General features: G+C 54.0%; 1 protein-coding gene across 1 annotated transcript; it reads left to right on the top strand.

Moving 5' to 3' along the window:
- The first annotated feature begins 241 nt into the window (after positions 1 to 241).
- On the top strand, positions 242 to 15115 carry mbd2 (methyl-CpG binding domain protein 2). Its single transcript, XM_062484279.1, has 5 exons — positions 242 to 702; positions 7014 to 7173; positions 11010 to 11147; positions 14354 to 14444; positions 14934 to 15115. Exons 1-5 carry the CDS (start codon positions 587 to 589, stop codon positions 15113 to 15115), a joined length of 687 nt encoding a protein of 228 aa, XP_062340263.1. The 5' UTR covers positions 242 to 586.
- Positions 15116 to 15319: the final 204 nt, after the last annotated feature.

The following is a 15319-nucleotide window of genomic DNA, read 5'->3' as shown; positions in this document are numbered from 1 at the left end:
ACGTTGGCAAAATGAATATTTTATCTGTGGTCGTAATGTTTAAATAAATTACTGTTATGCTTTTTGTGGCTAATTTTGTGTCTAAATGTAATAGCTATTAGACGTTCAGAGTAGCCTATACATCACTGGAACTGAATATTGAAGACATGGGAGGGAGAACCGAGAAATGACGGGAGGGTTCCATAGGCGGGGCATGACTGAGCGAGCCAGTGTGGTTGCCAAGCGCTGGGTCAGTGTGTGTGTGTGGGAAGTGCTGAAATTTCAGAACGTCACTGCACCGCCGTGTGTGCGTTGAGCAGCGCCGGGAGATATTTGCCGTCACTCGGTTATGGGTAGTTGAGGATCGAACGGGAAAACTGTCAACCGTAATTATATAAGAAGCACTAAGATACGCAAACGGAAATAAGTTTGATTTCTGACGTTAAGACAGATAGAAACAGCCACAAGGAACGACTTACATCGTTAGTCTACTAGGTCAGCTTCAGCTCACACGTTGGAGCTACAGTTAACGTTGGACTTTTACCATCATTTTTACTTGATTAGCTGCTTTTAAGACATCGGGGTTATTCCCCTTATAAACTGTTAAATGATTATGGAGAGGAAGAGGACGGACTGCCCTGCTCTCCCAACGGGTTGGAAGAAAGAAGAAGTGATCCGGAAGTCAGGGCTCAGCGCTGGCAAGAGCGATGTGTATTACTACAGGTAATAATCAGTCATTTAAATTATGTATCCGAACGTGAACTTTGATAACGGTAACTGCTTGCGAGGTTGACATTCTCATTCGTCGTTCTGTTGAACTGCTTCCATGACATATGGTAACTGTAACAACAGAAAAGTTAGCAACATCTTCAGTGCAGTAGCCTACCGTAAGAAACATTGCCACATTGTATCTTAAAACTAGATACATAAAATAAGCATTGTAGCTAAGATTACAGTACCAGAGCTAGATAGCTAGTTACATTGTTGATGCGTGTTACAAGATAACTACGCCGTAGTAGGCATATGTGTTTTAATCTATGAATAAGTAGGCCTGTGAACATTAACTAATTTTATTAATCGATGATCAAATAGCTTGTGATGACATAATTATGAGAAATTATGAGTATATCGTTTTCTTCTGTGGTTTGGCATTAGATTTTGGCACTTATTGCAATTTGTTTACCATACATCACTGTGTGTGTGTGTGTGTGCGTACGTGTGCGCGTGCGTGCGCGCACGCGTTCTTGCATGTGAGTGTATGAAGCAGAAAGCAGTGATTCTGTGGATGATATGCAGTTAAGCCTAGATCTGTAAGGAATCCCTTAAACATGTCTCTGCTTTTCACATGTTCCACCTCCTAAGACCAAACATCTTTTCTTTTTTCAGTTAAAAAGCATTGGCAAGTTAACAGCCTAGATGGGCCTACCCCCCCCCCCCCCCATCCCCCTCCTTGGCGTTTGAAGAGAAAGCCCCGGGGGCTTACGCCTCTGCAGGCCGGCTCTGACTGCCGTGCGTCCTGGGCCTATGAGCTCTTCCTGTGTGCCTTTAGTCATTATTGTCTCTGTGGGCAAACCTGTCGGTCAATACGATTCAAACAACACGACCCAGGTGTGTTTTGGCTGTGTAGGATTCAGGCGACGTAGACGTGACAGCGACGGACACGCTCGGAGGCACAGCGTCGGCGGGGTATTTTCGGGTTGTTGTTTTCACTTCCTGTCGGCCCGGCGGGCTGTGGTGTTACATTCACACTCCATGGTGAGTGGAGGGAGAGAGAGTCGTTGAGAAAATAGTCTAGCCTAGCGGACACCGGGCTCGTCTATAAGCCCACGCAATGGAACAGCCTTAACCTGCATGGTTGCGCTTTCCCTGCCTTTGGGCCTGGAACAGTAAACACGCTTTGTCCATGTTCGATTTTTGGAACGTTGTCTTCGATACGCTCTGTGTTTCCACAGACAGCGAGGCAGCAGACAGAGGGGCGGTGTGCGAGGAGCGTGTATGTATTGTAATGTCTCTCCCAGGTTTTTTGCGCCTAAGCCGAGGCACTATTCATGTTGTTGCGACGACGGGGGGAGGGGTGTCAGGTTTGTCTGAGGTACTGGGGGCAGGAGAGAGAGGCTGTAAAACGACCCTGCGTAGGCACTCTTGTTAACGCGCGCCTTCCTTACATAATGAAGGCCGGCCGTCCCCAGAGGAGGGAGCCGCTGGCGGAGAGCCCCTCCCTCGCGTTGCGCCTCCGAAGCTCCCAGGACTAACCAGTCCCCTCGTAGAATAGGCGGGCGGGGGAGGGGGGAGGGGGGGCTTGCGGGGGAGGGCGACGTCCGGGGAATGTCGCCTGCTCCCCCCTGAGGTATTTCCCCTCCGCCGGGGGGGGGGGGGGGGGGGGGGGTCACGCCGGTTCGACGTTTGTTGTTTTGCGAGTCATCCTCTCCCTCATCCCTCCCACGCCCTCCCTCGGTTCCATATCCGTCTCCCCGGCGGTGGGGCTCTCTCGCTCTCTCTCTCGCTGGGGTTCTGGTGTGACAGAATGAGCCCCCCCCTGGTTGCGTTGCTCTTCTCTCCCACACTATCAGCAGCCTCAATTAGCACACGGGGAGACACTCCTGCTCAATGCAAATCCAGAGAGCCGCGGGCGGGAGAGCGGGGCCCTGTGTTCCTGCGTGTAGGATCAAGCTCTGACGGGGCCGGCGTGTGAAATGACACCCGGTCTGTGCTGGGAGACGGCGATAGGAACTCTGCCTTATGACACACAGGGAAGTGGTAAACCGGGGCCTTCTGCTTGCGCGACATGTTGATCTGGCAGCCTTTTAGGTTCCAGAGGTCACGGTTTTCCTTGCAAATTTTGAGGTCGGTAGGGAGGTCAGGGGTCACTACAACAGGGGGATTACTTGTGGTCGTGCTCAGATACAGCTTGGCTTACTCCCTACTCGCCATAACCTGCTCCGAGGCTAGATATTGTACCGTGTCAACAACACTGTGTGTAGCGGATCACTGTGTGATGCAACACCGTGCCCTATTTACCTAGAACGATCAAATTTGGGACTCGTAATGCTAATGGTTTCTTTGAGCGGTCAAGAATACGCAGACACCATTTTGCAACCTTTTCCCATCGAGCGCACGCAATCAATATCTGCGTCTGCCTTATCTGAACTCGGCGCCTCAGCCAAACTCAGACTGTGCAGAGGATGAGGAAGCCATTTTGAGGGCGAGGGTGTCGTGCGTGCGTGCGTGCATGCGCGAGACACAGCTGTGTCGACAGCTATGGAATAAAGGGTTAACAGCTGAACCAGTGGCTAACTTAGTGCGCCACGGCTCGCTGTCGTAACCACTGTACTTAGCTGAGCGGTTCTGTAGGCAGACTCGGCTGTGCCTTACCGCGGGAGAAGAGCCAGGTTTTCTCTTAACCATGATAGTATTTTATAGGCTGAGAAGTACTGTCCTACATGGTAGCTCCCTGTCTGGGAGCTAGGCTACACAGGGGCAGGGGATTCTTATTGTGGATAATAAAACTAGCCTGGGTATTGGCAGAACACTGGGGGCAATTGGACCAGGAAATGTGAGCGTTTCGGTGTAATTAATAGACCAATTTAAGCAATGGGCCCATTCCCCTCACTACAGAGCACTGCACTGTCTTTTGGGAGCTGAGCTTCAGCAAATGTCACTAGTATAGAGTACTGGGTGGTAATTGGATTCAGATCTGAGGTTGTGTTCCAACAGGATTAGAAGACCATTGAAGCTAACATTTCCTGTTTGTTTTGTGGTGTTGGGAGTCGTGAATTCCAGTCGTAATGAAATGTAGGCATCACACTGTGGCACTTTAATTAGCACTTAATAGCGTTAGCGTGGCCGTTCGTGTCGGCGGTCATAAACAGAGCTGGAATATGAGAGCACGGGATCACTGTCTTGTACTTGTCGCAAGTGAATTTATTTATCGAATCGAAACAGTTGGTTTTACACTGCCGAACGGCCCCTTGTTGGTTCAACGTTGTCGAGCTGTCAGTCTGTCTCCCTATGTTTGACTTTCCATTCTCGATTCCCTCTCAACCACACTATCTCGCTGGGACCGGTTCCAGAGCACGCAGCCACGAAGGGGTTCACAAATGTTTGCCGGTGAAGGGCAGGGGGCACTCTTCCACGGCATGCTCTCTCTCTCTCCCCTCCCCCCACCTCTCTCCCTCGGTATAGGCTAACCACAGCCCTCCTCCAGCCCACACCCTTTTGTCCTGCTGACGGAGCGTTTTTCCCCTCAGCAGGCAGGGCACAGGGGAGGGCAGGGTGAGCCTCGTCTCTCCCCCTTGCTCCCCCCCCTCCAGCCTCCGCTCTCTGTCCCTTGCCCCGAATGACCCACCTGGACCTCTTCCTCGATCGCGCTCCCTGTCCCTCCTCTTCCCCACAGCAGCGTTGCTGCTTGGCCCTTACGGGGCAATGGTACAGCCCAGCTCCGGGCCATTCCGCTGAGCCCCCAGACAGAACCAAATGTGCTCTCTAGTGTCGCGTGCGTCAGCGTGTTCGTGCGTCAGTGTTTTTTTCTCTCTCTTTTCTTCCGGAAATGTTGTGCCGTGTGGCAAGCTCTTGTTTGACTCACATCTGAGTCATGTTCTCACCCTCAGCCCAGTCATTTCTGCTTCCGCTGGACACAGATTCTCTCGGCTCCGCGTGTGGGAACGGACGACTTCACCCTAGGGCCCGACCTAGCGCGCGCCTTCCAAGCGACGGTTTCAATGGTGGTTTCAGCCGAGCTGTCGAACCTGCAGTCGAGGACGTCGAGCGACCTCAGAGGCACCACGGAAACAGCTTTTCATCCCAAACTGGCAGCTGTGACTCTGAAACATCACAGTGAAAAAGAGCGTGCCTATCTCTAATAATTTCCCCATTGCGGTTCACACACATGCTCAGATTGGGTCGGCCTAAGCTATTGTGTCTAGTAGCCTCAAAACCCACCTTTTTAACAGAGGCTTTGGTTGATTGACTCTTTTATTCTGTCCTATTTTCTTTTTTGGTCAACATGATTTTTTTTGCCCTTTCTTGTTTTTGACCTGTAGCACTTTGAGATTTTAGCTAATATAAAGTGCATTCTAATTATTAGTAGTAGTAGTAGTAGCTGGACGAATTTCTCAATGGTTCGGCATTTGAAATGCATAGTTTGAAGGGAGTGCTGAAACCGGCCTGGTTTGTGGATGTTTGGTTTGCGCAAACACGTCATGTAATGCGAACACCGCAACCACCGTCAATACCTACCCTCGGCTCAGCCCGTAGCTCACTCGAAAAACCCCTCATCCGTGTCCTTCCAAACACTCCCCATTTCACCTCGAGTGCCCCCTTCATTTGTATGACGATATCAACAGCCTCGCTCCATTTTGTCCTCTCACTTGAGAAAGTAGGCTGATTTGGGGGGGGGGAGGCCTTCCCTATTAACCGCCCACGATATCGCCGTGAAGAAGATCTCTCTTTATGGCGGCTTTGTTTAAACACGGACCCAAACAAAGGTGGCACAGTGCCTGCCCTGTGTGGGGTTTCGGATGGCGTGCCGCTGACTCCGAGGCTTGGCGTCGGCGTCTAGTGTGTCCACCATTTCACATTGACGTCGATTCGCCTCTGGGACTACCTCCGCTGCCAGCTTAATGCCGGTACCGCGATGACCCTTGCCCCGTTTTGACCTTTCGGCCAATCACAGAATTGCGAGGCGGCATGAAGGAGCGACGTGTCCGCCTTGAACGGGCTGTATTAAAGGAGGCTTCTTAACAGGTCTGTGCCACTGCGACCAGCTCTGTGGCCTCTGTGCTACCTTGGTCTGAGGCCTGCATGATTACAACACCACAGCCTGTTCCAAGGTCACCGGGCAACATCCAGACTCTGTTTGTTCTTCGTGCCCTGATACAGGCTGGTGTGTTTCGGGTAGGGGCGTAGAACAGAGTTCCTCTACACACTAGCGAGGGAGCGCGTCGTTTTTAGATGGAGTCGTACCAGCTCGTAGACCTTAACCGCGTGCGTGAGGCTGTGAGTGGCAACGTGAAGCCTTTTTATTGACCTTTCTGGTGGTGGTTATAATGTCCTCTGGCATTTCAGACGCCATTTTTTTTACCACGCCGTTTTGTTTTTTACAGTAAAGATAAAAGGCAGGCGGTAAAAGCTTGGGTGGTCGAATTTCTCGGTCCTTTGGAGTCAACCCAGAATGGTTTTTATACCCCTGCCTCTTTAAGAGGTCGCCTATGGAAATCACTCTGCAGATGCTAATGGCATGTTGTGTTGTGTGCAGGCAGAGCGCTTGCCTTGGTTAACCACTTCAAGGCACGCTGGGCCTATGGCAGCGCTGAGATCTTTCCATCTTGCTGTCGTCGTGTTTTTTTGGTTGAATAGTCTGCCTGCCTTTGGTTTTCTGTCTGCTCTATATCTCGGCTAATATCTCTACCGCTTTTGTGTTCGTTTACGCCTGTGAGGAGCTCCAGTTTCCCGTCACCGTTTCTTCTCTGTAGGCCCGTCAGGTTTGGCTGTTCCCTGTCCTAACCAGGCCAGGGTTCTTATGAGGTTCCATTAAAGCTAATCTGTTTACTGGCTGAGGTCAACACTATAAATACAACGACCTGGTCCTGCACGCCTTCTCCAACCACACTCCTTCACCACAGGAATAACACCAGAGGCCTGTCCTGGCTCGAGGAGGGCCTGGCTCATTTCATTTCTTCGGTGAAGTATTCCGTTATTGAGATATGTTTTCCTTCTGGTTTCTCGGAGAGGCCTCAGACAAACTCGTGCCTAGTTGGAACTGGCTGCGTGTCCCAGAACGTTCTGGGAATGAGTCGCTAGAATGTTTCCAAGGAACTTAACCGAGGTTGTCGGAACATCGGGTTGTTTCTTGGTGCAGTTGTCATAAATGGCTATAACTCAACGACTGTCTTTTAAAGTTTTACGCCGTTGTCTTAGCGGTGGTTAAAAAGCCAAACCTAACCCTACTGACTTTTCTCATACTGACTTCACTCCCCTTTTGTGTTTATGTAATAGTGCAAACCCGTTGCTGACGCCGTTGTTGTTTTCCCCCTCAGCCCCTCGGGGAAGAAGTTCCGGAGCAAACCCCAGCTGTCCCGTTACCTAGGCAACGCGGTGGACCTAGGATGCTTCGACTTCCGAACGGGCAAAATGATGCCCAGCAAGCTCCAGAAGAACAAGCAGAGGCTGCGCAACGAGAACCTCGGTCTCTCCAAGGTACGGTGTGCGTTAACGCCCATCCCAGAGAACAAGCTCCAACTCAAACGTGCTCACGGCTATGTGGAGCCTTAAAGCCATAAACCATTGAGCCTTTTAATAAAGCGCCATGTGAATCTCCATTTTTGAACTCCGTGTAGCAAGGGGTCAGTGTGCCAGAACAACGTCGTTAGATTAGAATTTCAGAGGGAACAATTTGTCCAACTTGTGTACCGTGGCGAGTGGTGAGACCACTGCTTAAAGCTTTGTCAAATCATCCCAAATCGCAACTCTAAATGCCTTTTATGTAATCGTTTGCGAAAACCTCATTGAAAGCACTCCCAATCACTCGGTGTCCAGACTGTGTTCAAAACGATCTGTAAAAGGATGGTAAAAAGCTAAGAAAGGGAATCTGGGATGTTTGAGTCAGAGTATTGGGTTAGGCCTTAACCCCTTGTTTGCCAGTCCAGTCTTTGCCAGGCTGTGTCTGGGCGTGTTCGCGACGGACCGCGATAAAAGGCTCCCTCGGTCTGGAGGGAGAATGAGGCGATGTGATCCGCGCACACGGCCGAACATGTCAGCGTGAAGGCACGCACACACACTCCCACACACTGGGCACGCTCACGCCCGTCTCTGACAACACGGCCTGCGTCAGACGCACCGGGTTCCCACAGGGCGACGACTCGACTCGGAATCGCACGGCGGGCAGCGTAGCCGACGGCTCCCCGCCCGCCCGCGCGCGCACACGCAGCACTCCCACTGCCACAGCCCCTCGTATCCCTCCGCGATATCGGAAGCGGGCCGCACCGCCCCCCCCCCCCCCCCCCCGCCTGTGTCCCCGCGCGTTTTCCTTTCGAGAGACAGCCCTCCTCTCGACGCGCGGATCTCGATCGTCTGTGTGCGTGGGCGTGCTGTAATCTGGCGCAGAGCACACCCACAGGGGACCCACAGATAGTAGTGGCTGCAGCCCCCGCCCCGAACAGACACGAGGGGGGGGGAGGGAGGCCAGCGCCGCTCTGAAGGCTCCAGGGCCTTGCTAGAAGCTTCTCCCCCCCCCCCCTCCCCTCTGCCTCTCCCCTAGCTCTGAAACAGGAGGAGGAGGGGGGGGGGGGGGTGATACAGTGGTGCGGCGAGAGAGAGGCTGAGTGGGAGAGCGACGGAGGACGGTCGACGAGCCCGCATAATCCAAAAAGGGCCATAAGCTATTCATCTTGAGTGTCCGACCTCGTCAGAAAGAATCCCGAGCCCGGATGACAAATTCCCCTCATCTTCTTGTCCTGCGCGAGCGCAGCCCGCGCTCATCCGCCCTGCGTCGGGGTGGATTCTCGGCGGGGGGGGTGGGGGCGTTCAACCGCGCTCTGCTCCCGAGGTCGGGGTGGGGGATGGGGGGGGCGGCTGAGGCGTAGGTCGGGGGTGGGGCGTGCCGCAGACGGGTGGGCCAGATTACATCTGAAGAATGCACAGCCCTGCGCGGCCCACATGCGACCGGGATCCTGTTTTTTTTTTTGTTTGTTTTTTTGCCACGTCGCGCAATTTCCCCGTAGGCAAAATAGGAGAACGAAAACCAGGCCGGATTGTTCTTTCAGTGGTTCTCAGCGCCGCTTGAACAGGCAGCATATAGTATATAGGGAACTGATGACTGCGCTGCTCCGGGGGGGGAGGTCGGCTTCGGGTAGAGGGTGATTCTGCAGAACCTGAGTCTGTCTCCTGCGGAGCCGACCCAGGCGCGAGGCTGAGGGACGTCGAGGCGTTTCAAACACCAGCTCCCAGCGCCTCTCCCTCCACACCGGACGTCGCTCTCCATTCAGATCCCTTCCTGTGTGCTGGTCACGTGAGCCACGCGCCCCCAAACATCCAGGAATAAACACGCAGGCTGGAGCTGGCGGAGCCGCGTGTGTGTGCATTCATGCGCAGTGTGTGTGTGTGTGTGTGCGTGCATGCGGGCGTAGCGCGAGCGGATCCCGTCGTTTGCCACGGTCCCTCGGTGCGTGTTTTGTTGTCTGGGAATCTGGACCGGTGCCACTTTGCCGGCTTGCTCGAACGCACCTCGCTCCTAATCTGGGACAAGTCGGTAAACACATTCTCGACCGGCCTGTACCGAGCAGGCTGTGTACGTGAGGAGTGTGCTCGGCACATGACGTGCAAGCACGCACACACACACACACACTCCTGACCCGAGAGGGGAGGAGACGAATGTCTGTTCTTTCTGCATGCTGCTGTCTGCATCGTGTTGTCTTTAGATTGTTATCTCGGGAGTTCGAGGGCCGAAAGTGAACGGGAAGTCTTAACACTGGTCTCGCACACTCAGTGGAAAGAGCTTGTTACATATCAAGAAAAGCAGTGGCTTCACAAGTTGGCTTGACTCATAAATAGCCCCTGAGATTCATACTACATTACATGTAGTCATTTAGCGAACCTTATCCAGAGCGACTTACAGTAAGTACAGGGACATTCCCCCTCGAGATTCCCAAGATTTACTATGCGTCACCAAGCGGGAGGGTTTGACTCAGTTGGAACGGCTATGTGGAGGTATGCGGTCTTTCATTTGACAAGGAGCATAATGTAGCAACTAGCGCTAACAAGTATGCTGTCATTCTTTGGGCTCTGTGGCCCCGATGTAGCGAGTGTCTCGACGCAGCCTCCCTCCCCAGGACTCAGTTTGTGCCGGGCGTCAGATCCTTCTAGTAGACGGGCCCGTCTATTACAGGGCGTTTGCCTGACTGAGTTGTGCAGAGCGGCGTTGTAGCCTGGCTTCGCTCGGGTGCTCTCTCCTTGTCATCGCGAGGGAGGAGTCCCCCCAACACACACACACACACTTTCACACGTTCTCTCACACACACACACACCTCCCCTCCCTTCCTCAGCCCTCCTGTTGTGGCTGCCAAACCACAGATGGGAGTTAACCCCCTCGTCGCTGACTGCGCCCACACCCAATGCGAACGACTTGCCCCTGCAACAAGACAACGCCTGCTGCCAAACATTTCTCTCGGTGTCGCCGCGAGGCGCTTGCACTTTAGACTCGCTCCTGGCCACGCCTCCCCACGTCCCTTACCCCGTGACCGTGCCAATGACCGTGCCAATGTCACCCACGGTCACTGGATTCAACCGGCTTCTAATGGCCGCTTTCGCAACGGCCGCTAGCATCGGCCGCGGCCCGCGTCGTACTGCGTCTTTCAATGTGTTCCGCCACATATTTCACCGTCCGAATCAGACTCCTGGGATGTGAGGAATCTTAGATTAGGCCTCGGACTGTAGGATCGTGCTGTCCTTCCGAAGGCTCTGTTTGAGAAGTTCTATCGTTTGTACAATACAGCCATAAACCAGTTACGGACATTCCCTTTATAGTACGCTCCGCCTCCTCATGGCCCGTAGATGTTCTCGCCTCATACTCGCAAAATTAATTCGCCACACGTAGGCCAAGGGATATGAAATGCAACCTTGTTGTGCCTGGTGTGCTTATCTCATTTGGAGTTCTCTGAAGTGTACTCTCCTCTCCTATTAGAACGGTATCCGTTGTGTTTGGTGCTAGGCATTCCTGCTTGCCAAACCACCCCCTGTGGACTTTGGTACCTCGGTACTATTGTCACATTGTGCCAAGTTCTTCCTTTCCAGTGTTCTTTCATTCCGGTCCTTACCTTCTCCTGTCTCATGACTGAACCTGTCTCTCCTTTCCCTTCGGTCCTCTCCTCTCTGCTCCTCACCGAACCTGTTTCTCCTCCCCTCTCCCTGCTTTCCCTTCCGGAAGCCGTCTCTCTCCCCCCTGCTCTCCTCTTTCTTTTCCCTTCCGGAACCTGTCTCTCCTCTCCTCTCCCTGCTCCTTTGACTGAACCCGTCTCTCTCCTCTCCTCCCCTTCCAGGGCAAACCGGACCTGAACACGGCGCTCCCCATTCGACAGACGGCCTCCATCTTCAAACAGCCCGTCACCAAAGTGGTCAACCATCCGAGCAACAAGGTGAAGACGGACCTCCAGAGAGCGACGGAGCAGCCCAGACAGGTGAGATGCACGCGCTCAATCACACACACACCCACGCACACACACTACATTACATTTTGTCACTCAGCAGACGCTCTTATCCAGACACAACGTCATATCGAACCGGCAACCTTCTGATGAATAGCCCGATTCCCTAACCGCTCAGCCATCTGACCCCCCGCACGCACACACATGACACAGGCACAGGCATGTTTTGATTTCGGTTTTGCGCCCGGCACTGGTCAGAGCCCAGAGGAGGGGTGAGGCCCGATCATGAGATGTAGCCTGCCTCTTGGAAGAGGAGCGAGGGTCGTTGGCTGGTCACACTGCAGCCTATTTCGCATGCTCTCTTACGCAGAGAGAACGTCACACCGGGAGAGGGCAGAGCTACGTGTTTCTCACTCGAGCTAGGAAACGGAAGACGGCCCACTTTGATGTTGCGCACGATCGAGCCAGATATATCCGAAAACAAAACGACGACCGCGTGCCCCAGTGAGCTTTTCAAATGATCGGTGCCTTTTATCTCGTCTGTGGGCTGACGGCATCCTTTTATCTCCGAACCTCGAGAAGAACATGTAGGGCAAATCGTCATAGCGGTTTTTGAACGAGCTCAACCTCTTACGTAACGCTTTTGGAGCGGAACCAGGATGCTGTAGCCGGTGTCGGCCACTAGAGGGCGCTGAACGCCCACAGATCCTCGGGGCCGACGGAGAGTCATCACAGAGTCAGCCGCCGCAGTGAGAGCAGCCGGCAACAGGGAGACACACGTTGGCTTTGAATGAGGAGTCTGGCTGCTAGACATCCTGCAGATGTGAAGGAGGGGACAAGTCTGTGGCCAGTTGTGTACATTACGGGTGTTAAGGCTCAACTCTATCAACCTTTGAAACGTATGGTGCGAAGTTAACACCCGTGTTGCAAGTTGGCAACGAACGATTACGTGGGAACGGGTTAGGATTTAGGATTGTTTGCGCGTGTTTCTTTGTTGTTGTTGCGCTTTTCCGCGGTGATTTCCTTGTTTTTTCCGTGCCCAGGTGTGCGGGGCGTGTCTCGGTAAAGGTGCGCGTGTGTCCGCGCCTGTGCCACAGATTTATGACGACGTCTCAGCCCGCTGAGTGGGTGTAGTAGGACAGGATTAACCGGTGACTCTCACTCTGAGGGAGTGTGTGTGTGTGTGTGTGTGGGGGGGTGTGGGGGGGGGTCCTGGCCTCCCACAAATAGACAGCAGAGACAATCTGCCCACTCAGCAATTTCCCATAACTCCCTCTGCCCAGAAGAGATCATTTGGTCCCCCGCACTCGCATCTGCGAGCGCCACTCCGCTCTCACCATTACCCACAGTGCACTGCAGGTGAGAATCCAGTCAGCGGCTTCAGTCGTTTCATTCGTCGGCCCTCAGATTCCAACCCACATCAGTCACCAAATGAAACGTGGCTGTATGTTGTTGTCGCAACACACATCCTAACCACAACTGTCCAACTAAATGCATTCGACGGAATCCGACGGCACATATAACCTTTTAAGGAGTTCACCCAAGCTGGTAGCGCACAGGTAGTTAGCTAGCCCACCCTGACGTCGTCTCTGTGTGTGAGCCCCAGGGGAGAGGAGGGAGTGTGGTCACACTTAGAGTCCTGGGTGACTAATGAGACTGTAAGACCTGTGGCTAATGAGGCTGTGGAGTCAATGGAGAACCAGGGAGGTACACGCACACACACGCACGCACACACTGACACACAGCCGTGACACACTTCTCCCACTGACACGGATGGAGGGGGAAGTTTCATTAGGATTTGGAAATGAATCTCCCGCTTGGGTGATCGGGTCCTGGCGATATAGCTTCCTCGAGTCCTCTTGCCTCCCTCCCTCGCCCGCCTGCCTTGCCGCCCCCCCCCCCTTCTCTCTCTCTCTCTCTCTCTCTCTCTCTCTCTCTCTCTCTCTCTCTCTCTCTCTCTCTCAGCCCCCCTTCTCCCTTCCTCCACCTCTCAGGAAATTACAAAGTAGAGGTGGTGGTGGTGGTGGGGGGGGGGGGGGGCTGAGGGGGCTGGCAGTCACCCTGACAACAGCCAATTACGTGTGAAGGCATTATCGTATATAATAAAGAGGCAGGTCGTAAAAAAATACGGCGCGCCCGAGTTTGCCGGCAGAAGAGGAGGCGCGGCCAAAGGCGGCGACGGCGGGGGAGCGGAGACAGTGATCCGGAGATGAGTCTGGGGGGGGGGGAGGGGAGGGGAGGGGAGGGGGGAGGAGACCACGCGATCGGACTCCGTCTGATAGGGCTGTCTTTCCATCTTTCTTCCTTTCCCTCTTTTCCACAAGTCCTATTTTCGAATGGGCCATGTGATCGTCGAGGACGGGGTCTGACTCTTCACATGTGCCTCGTCCTGGAGGCGCCACGCCACGCGGCCATCGACCGGAGCGGGGCCCGCGACCGTGGCACGCACGGCGCTCCGGAATAGGAAAATGAGTGTTATTGATCCTCGTGCCCTTGTTATCAAGCCACTCCGCAGTCCTGCTAAGACCCCCCCCCCCCCCCACCCCCCCTTCCTCGTATCTGAACGGGCAACAGAACAAAGACGGCTTTCGAGAAAGCTATTTTGTCCTGACGTGCGCGAGGCGTACTTAACCTTCGCTGTCGATGCCAAGTGCCCTTTTGAGTCCTCATAGCTCCCAGGCTATCAGTGTAGGCCCGGGCTTCTGGAACCAGCAACAGGTTCTGTTACAGTCAGCGGGCCAGACAAAGTAGAGCCCCCGGGATTATAGTCTTGGCTCTGGTGGATTCTGGAGAGCTGGCCGCTGGGGCTGGGACGAGATCGACGAGATCGTCGCAGAGTGTTTCCAGACAGCGGAAGGTCGATGAACGGGGTGTGCATTGAAGTCACTGTAGGATCGGGATGGTTCTCTAAATCCAGGAAGAGCCAGAGAGAGAGAGCGAGGCAGAGAGCGAAAGAGAGAGACCCAGAACAGGAGCGAGAAGGAGAGCGAGAGAGAGCGTGGAAAAGAGACGATCAAAGGGGGGGAGCGGCCTTGCCCCAGGTGCAGTTCCCACCCGAGGACACGAGTCCCGTCCATTCACCTCCTCCACGCTAACCTCCCGCCCGTTCCATCTCCGAGTCAGAGGACAACAGCAGCCCACTCACCCCTCCGCTGCGGATGCGATTGTTCCGGCGAATGCGGCCTTCTCTCTCTCTCTCTCTCTCACCCACCCCCCCTCCACTTGTTCTCTCCCCCCAGCTCTTCTGGGAGAAGCGGTTGAAAGGCCTGCAGTCGTCGGACGTCACGGAGGAGGTCCTTCGAACCATGGAGCTGCCCAAAGGTTTACAAAGTAAGAGCGAGCGTCGTTGACGGGCAGAATAGGATGCGTGGGTGTGTCGTTTCATTGGTGGTGAGCAGCCCAGTTGACCACGTACATCCCCACGTGCATGTGGTACGATACGAATACATACAATATGGCTCATTTAATACAAAGCTGTCCAATCCTGTTTCCGGAGAGCCTACGTCATGTAGATTCTCATCCCAGCCCTGATCTATTTGAACTGATTCTAATAGTTATCTGGTTGGACAACCCTGTTCGACACTGTAGGGAACACAGTTTTTTTATGAACTGAGCGTCTAGCATTTCAATGAGCATTTAGCATTTATTATCCAAGTACAAACAGTGCACGTAGGAAGTGAGGCAGGAGATTAAGGATCAGAAGAAAAAAAGATCCGGAAATTTCTGTGGAGTTCAGGAAACGATCTGTTCACTCAGTAACCGTCGACTGACCCCCCCCCCCCCCTGTCCCCCCCCCCCCCGGGTTTCTGTCCACCGCAGGTCTGGGGCCGGACACCACGGACCGGACCCTCCTCTCCGCCATCGCCAGCGCCCTCCACATGAGCTCCGCCCCCATCACGGGCCAGTCGTCCACGGCGGCCGAGAAGAACCCGGCCATCTGGCTCAACACGTCGCAGCCTCTCTGCAAAGCCTTCCTCGTCACCGACGAGGACATCCGGTAAGGGGCAAAGCGCGCGCAGCGTGTGTGTACGTGCGTACGTGCGTAGCTTCGCAAAGAGGCACGTGGCTGACATGGTCGCTCAGTGCGTTTCTCAGCTAGAGAGCTAGCATGTCGCTAGCACTGCCGACCCTGGCCGTGACCTTCGTATCGATTTCCGTGTCGGAGGGGCACGGCTTCACGTGGCGCCCTTTTGGCCGAGTCCTGC

The sequence above is a fragment of the Osmerus eperlanus genome, chromosome 18 (assembly GCF_963692335.1).
Source record: "Osmerus eperlanus chromosome 18, fOsmEpe2.1, whole genome shotgun sequence".
NCBI lineage: Eukaryota > Metazoa > Chordata > Actinopteri > Osmeriformes > Osmeridae > Osmerus > Osmerus eperlanus.
Note: the sequence above shows the minus strand (reverse complement) of the source record. Positions and strands in the feature narration are given on the sequence as shown.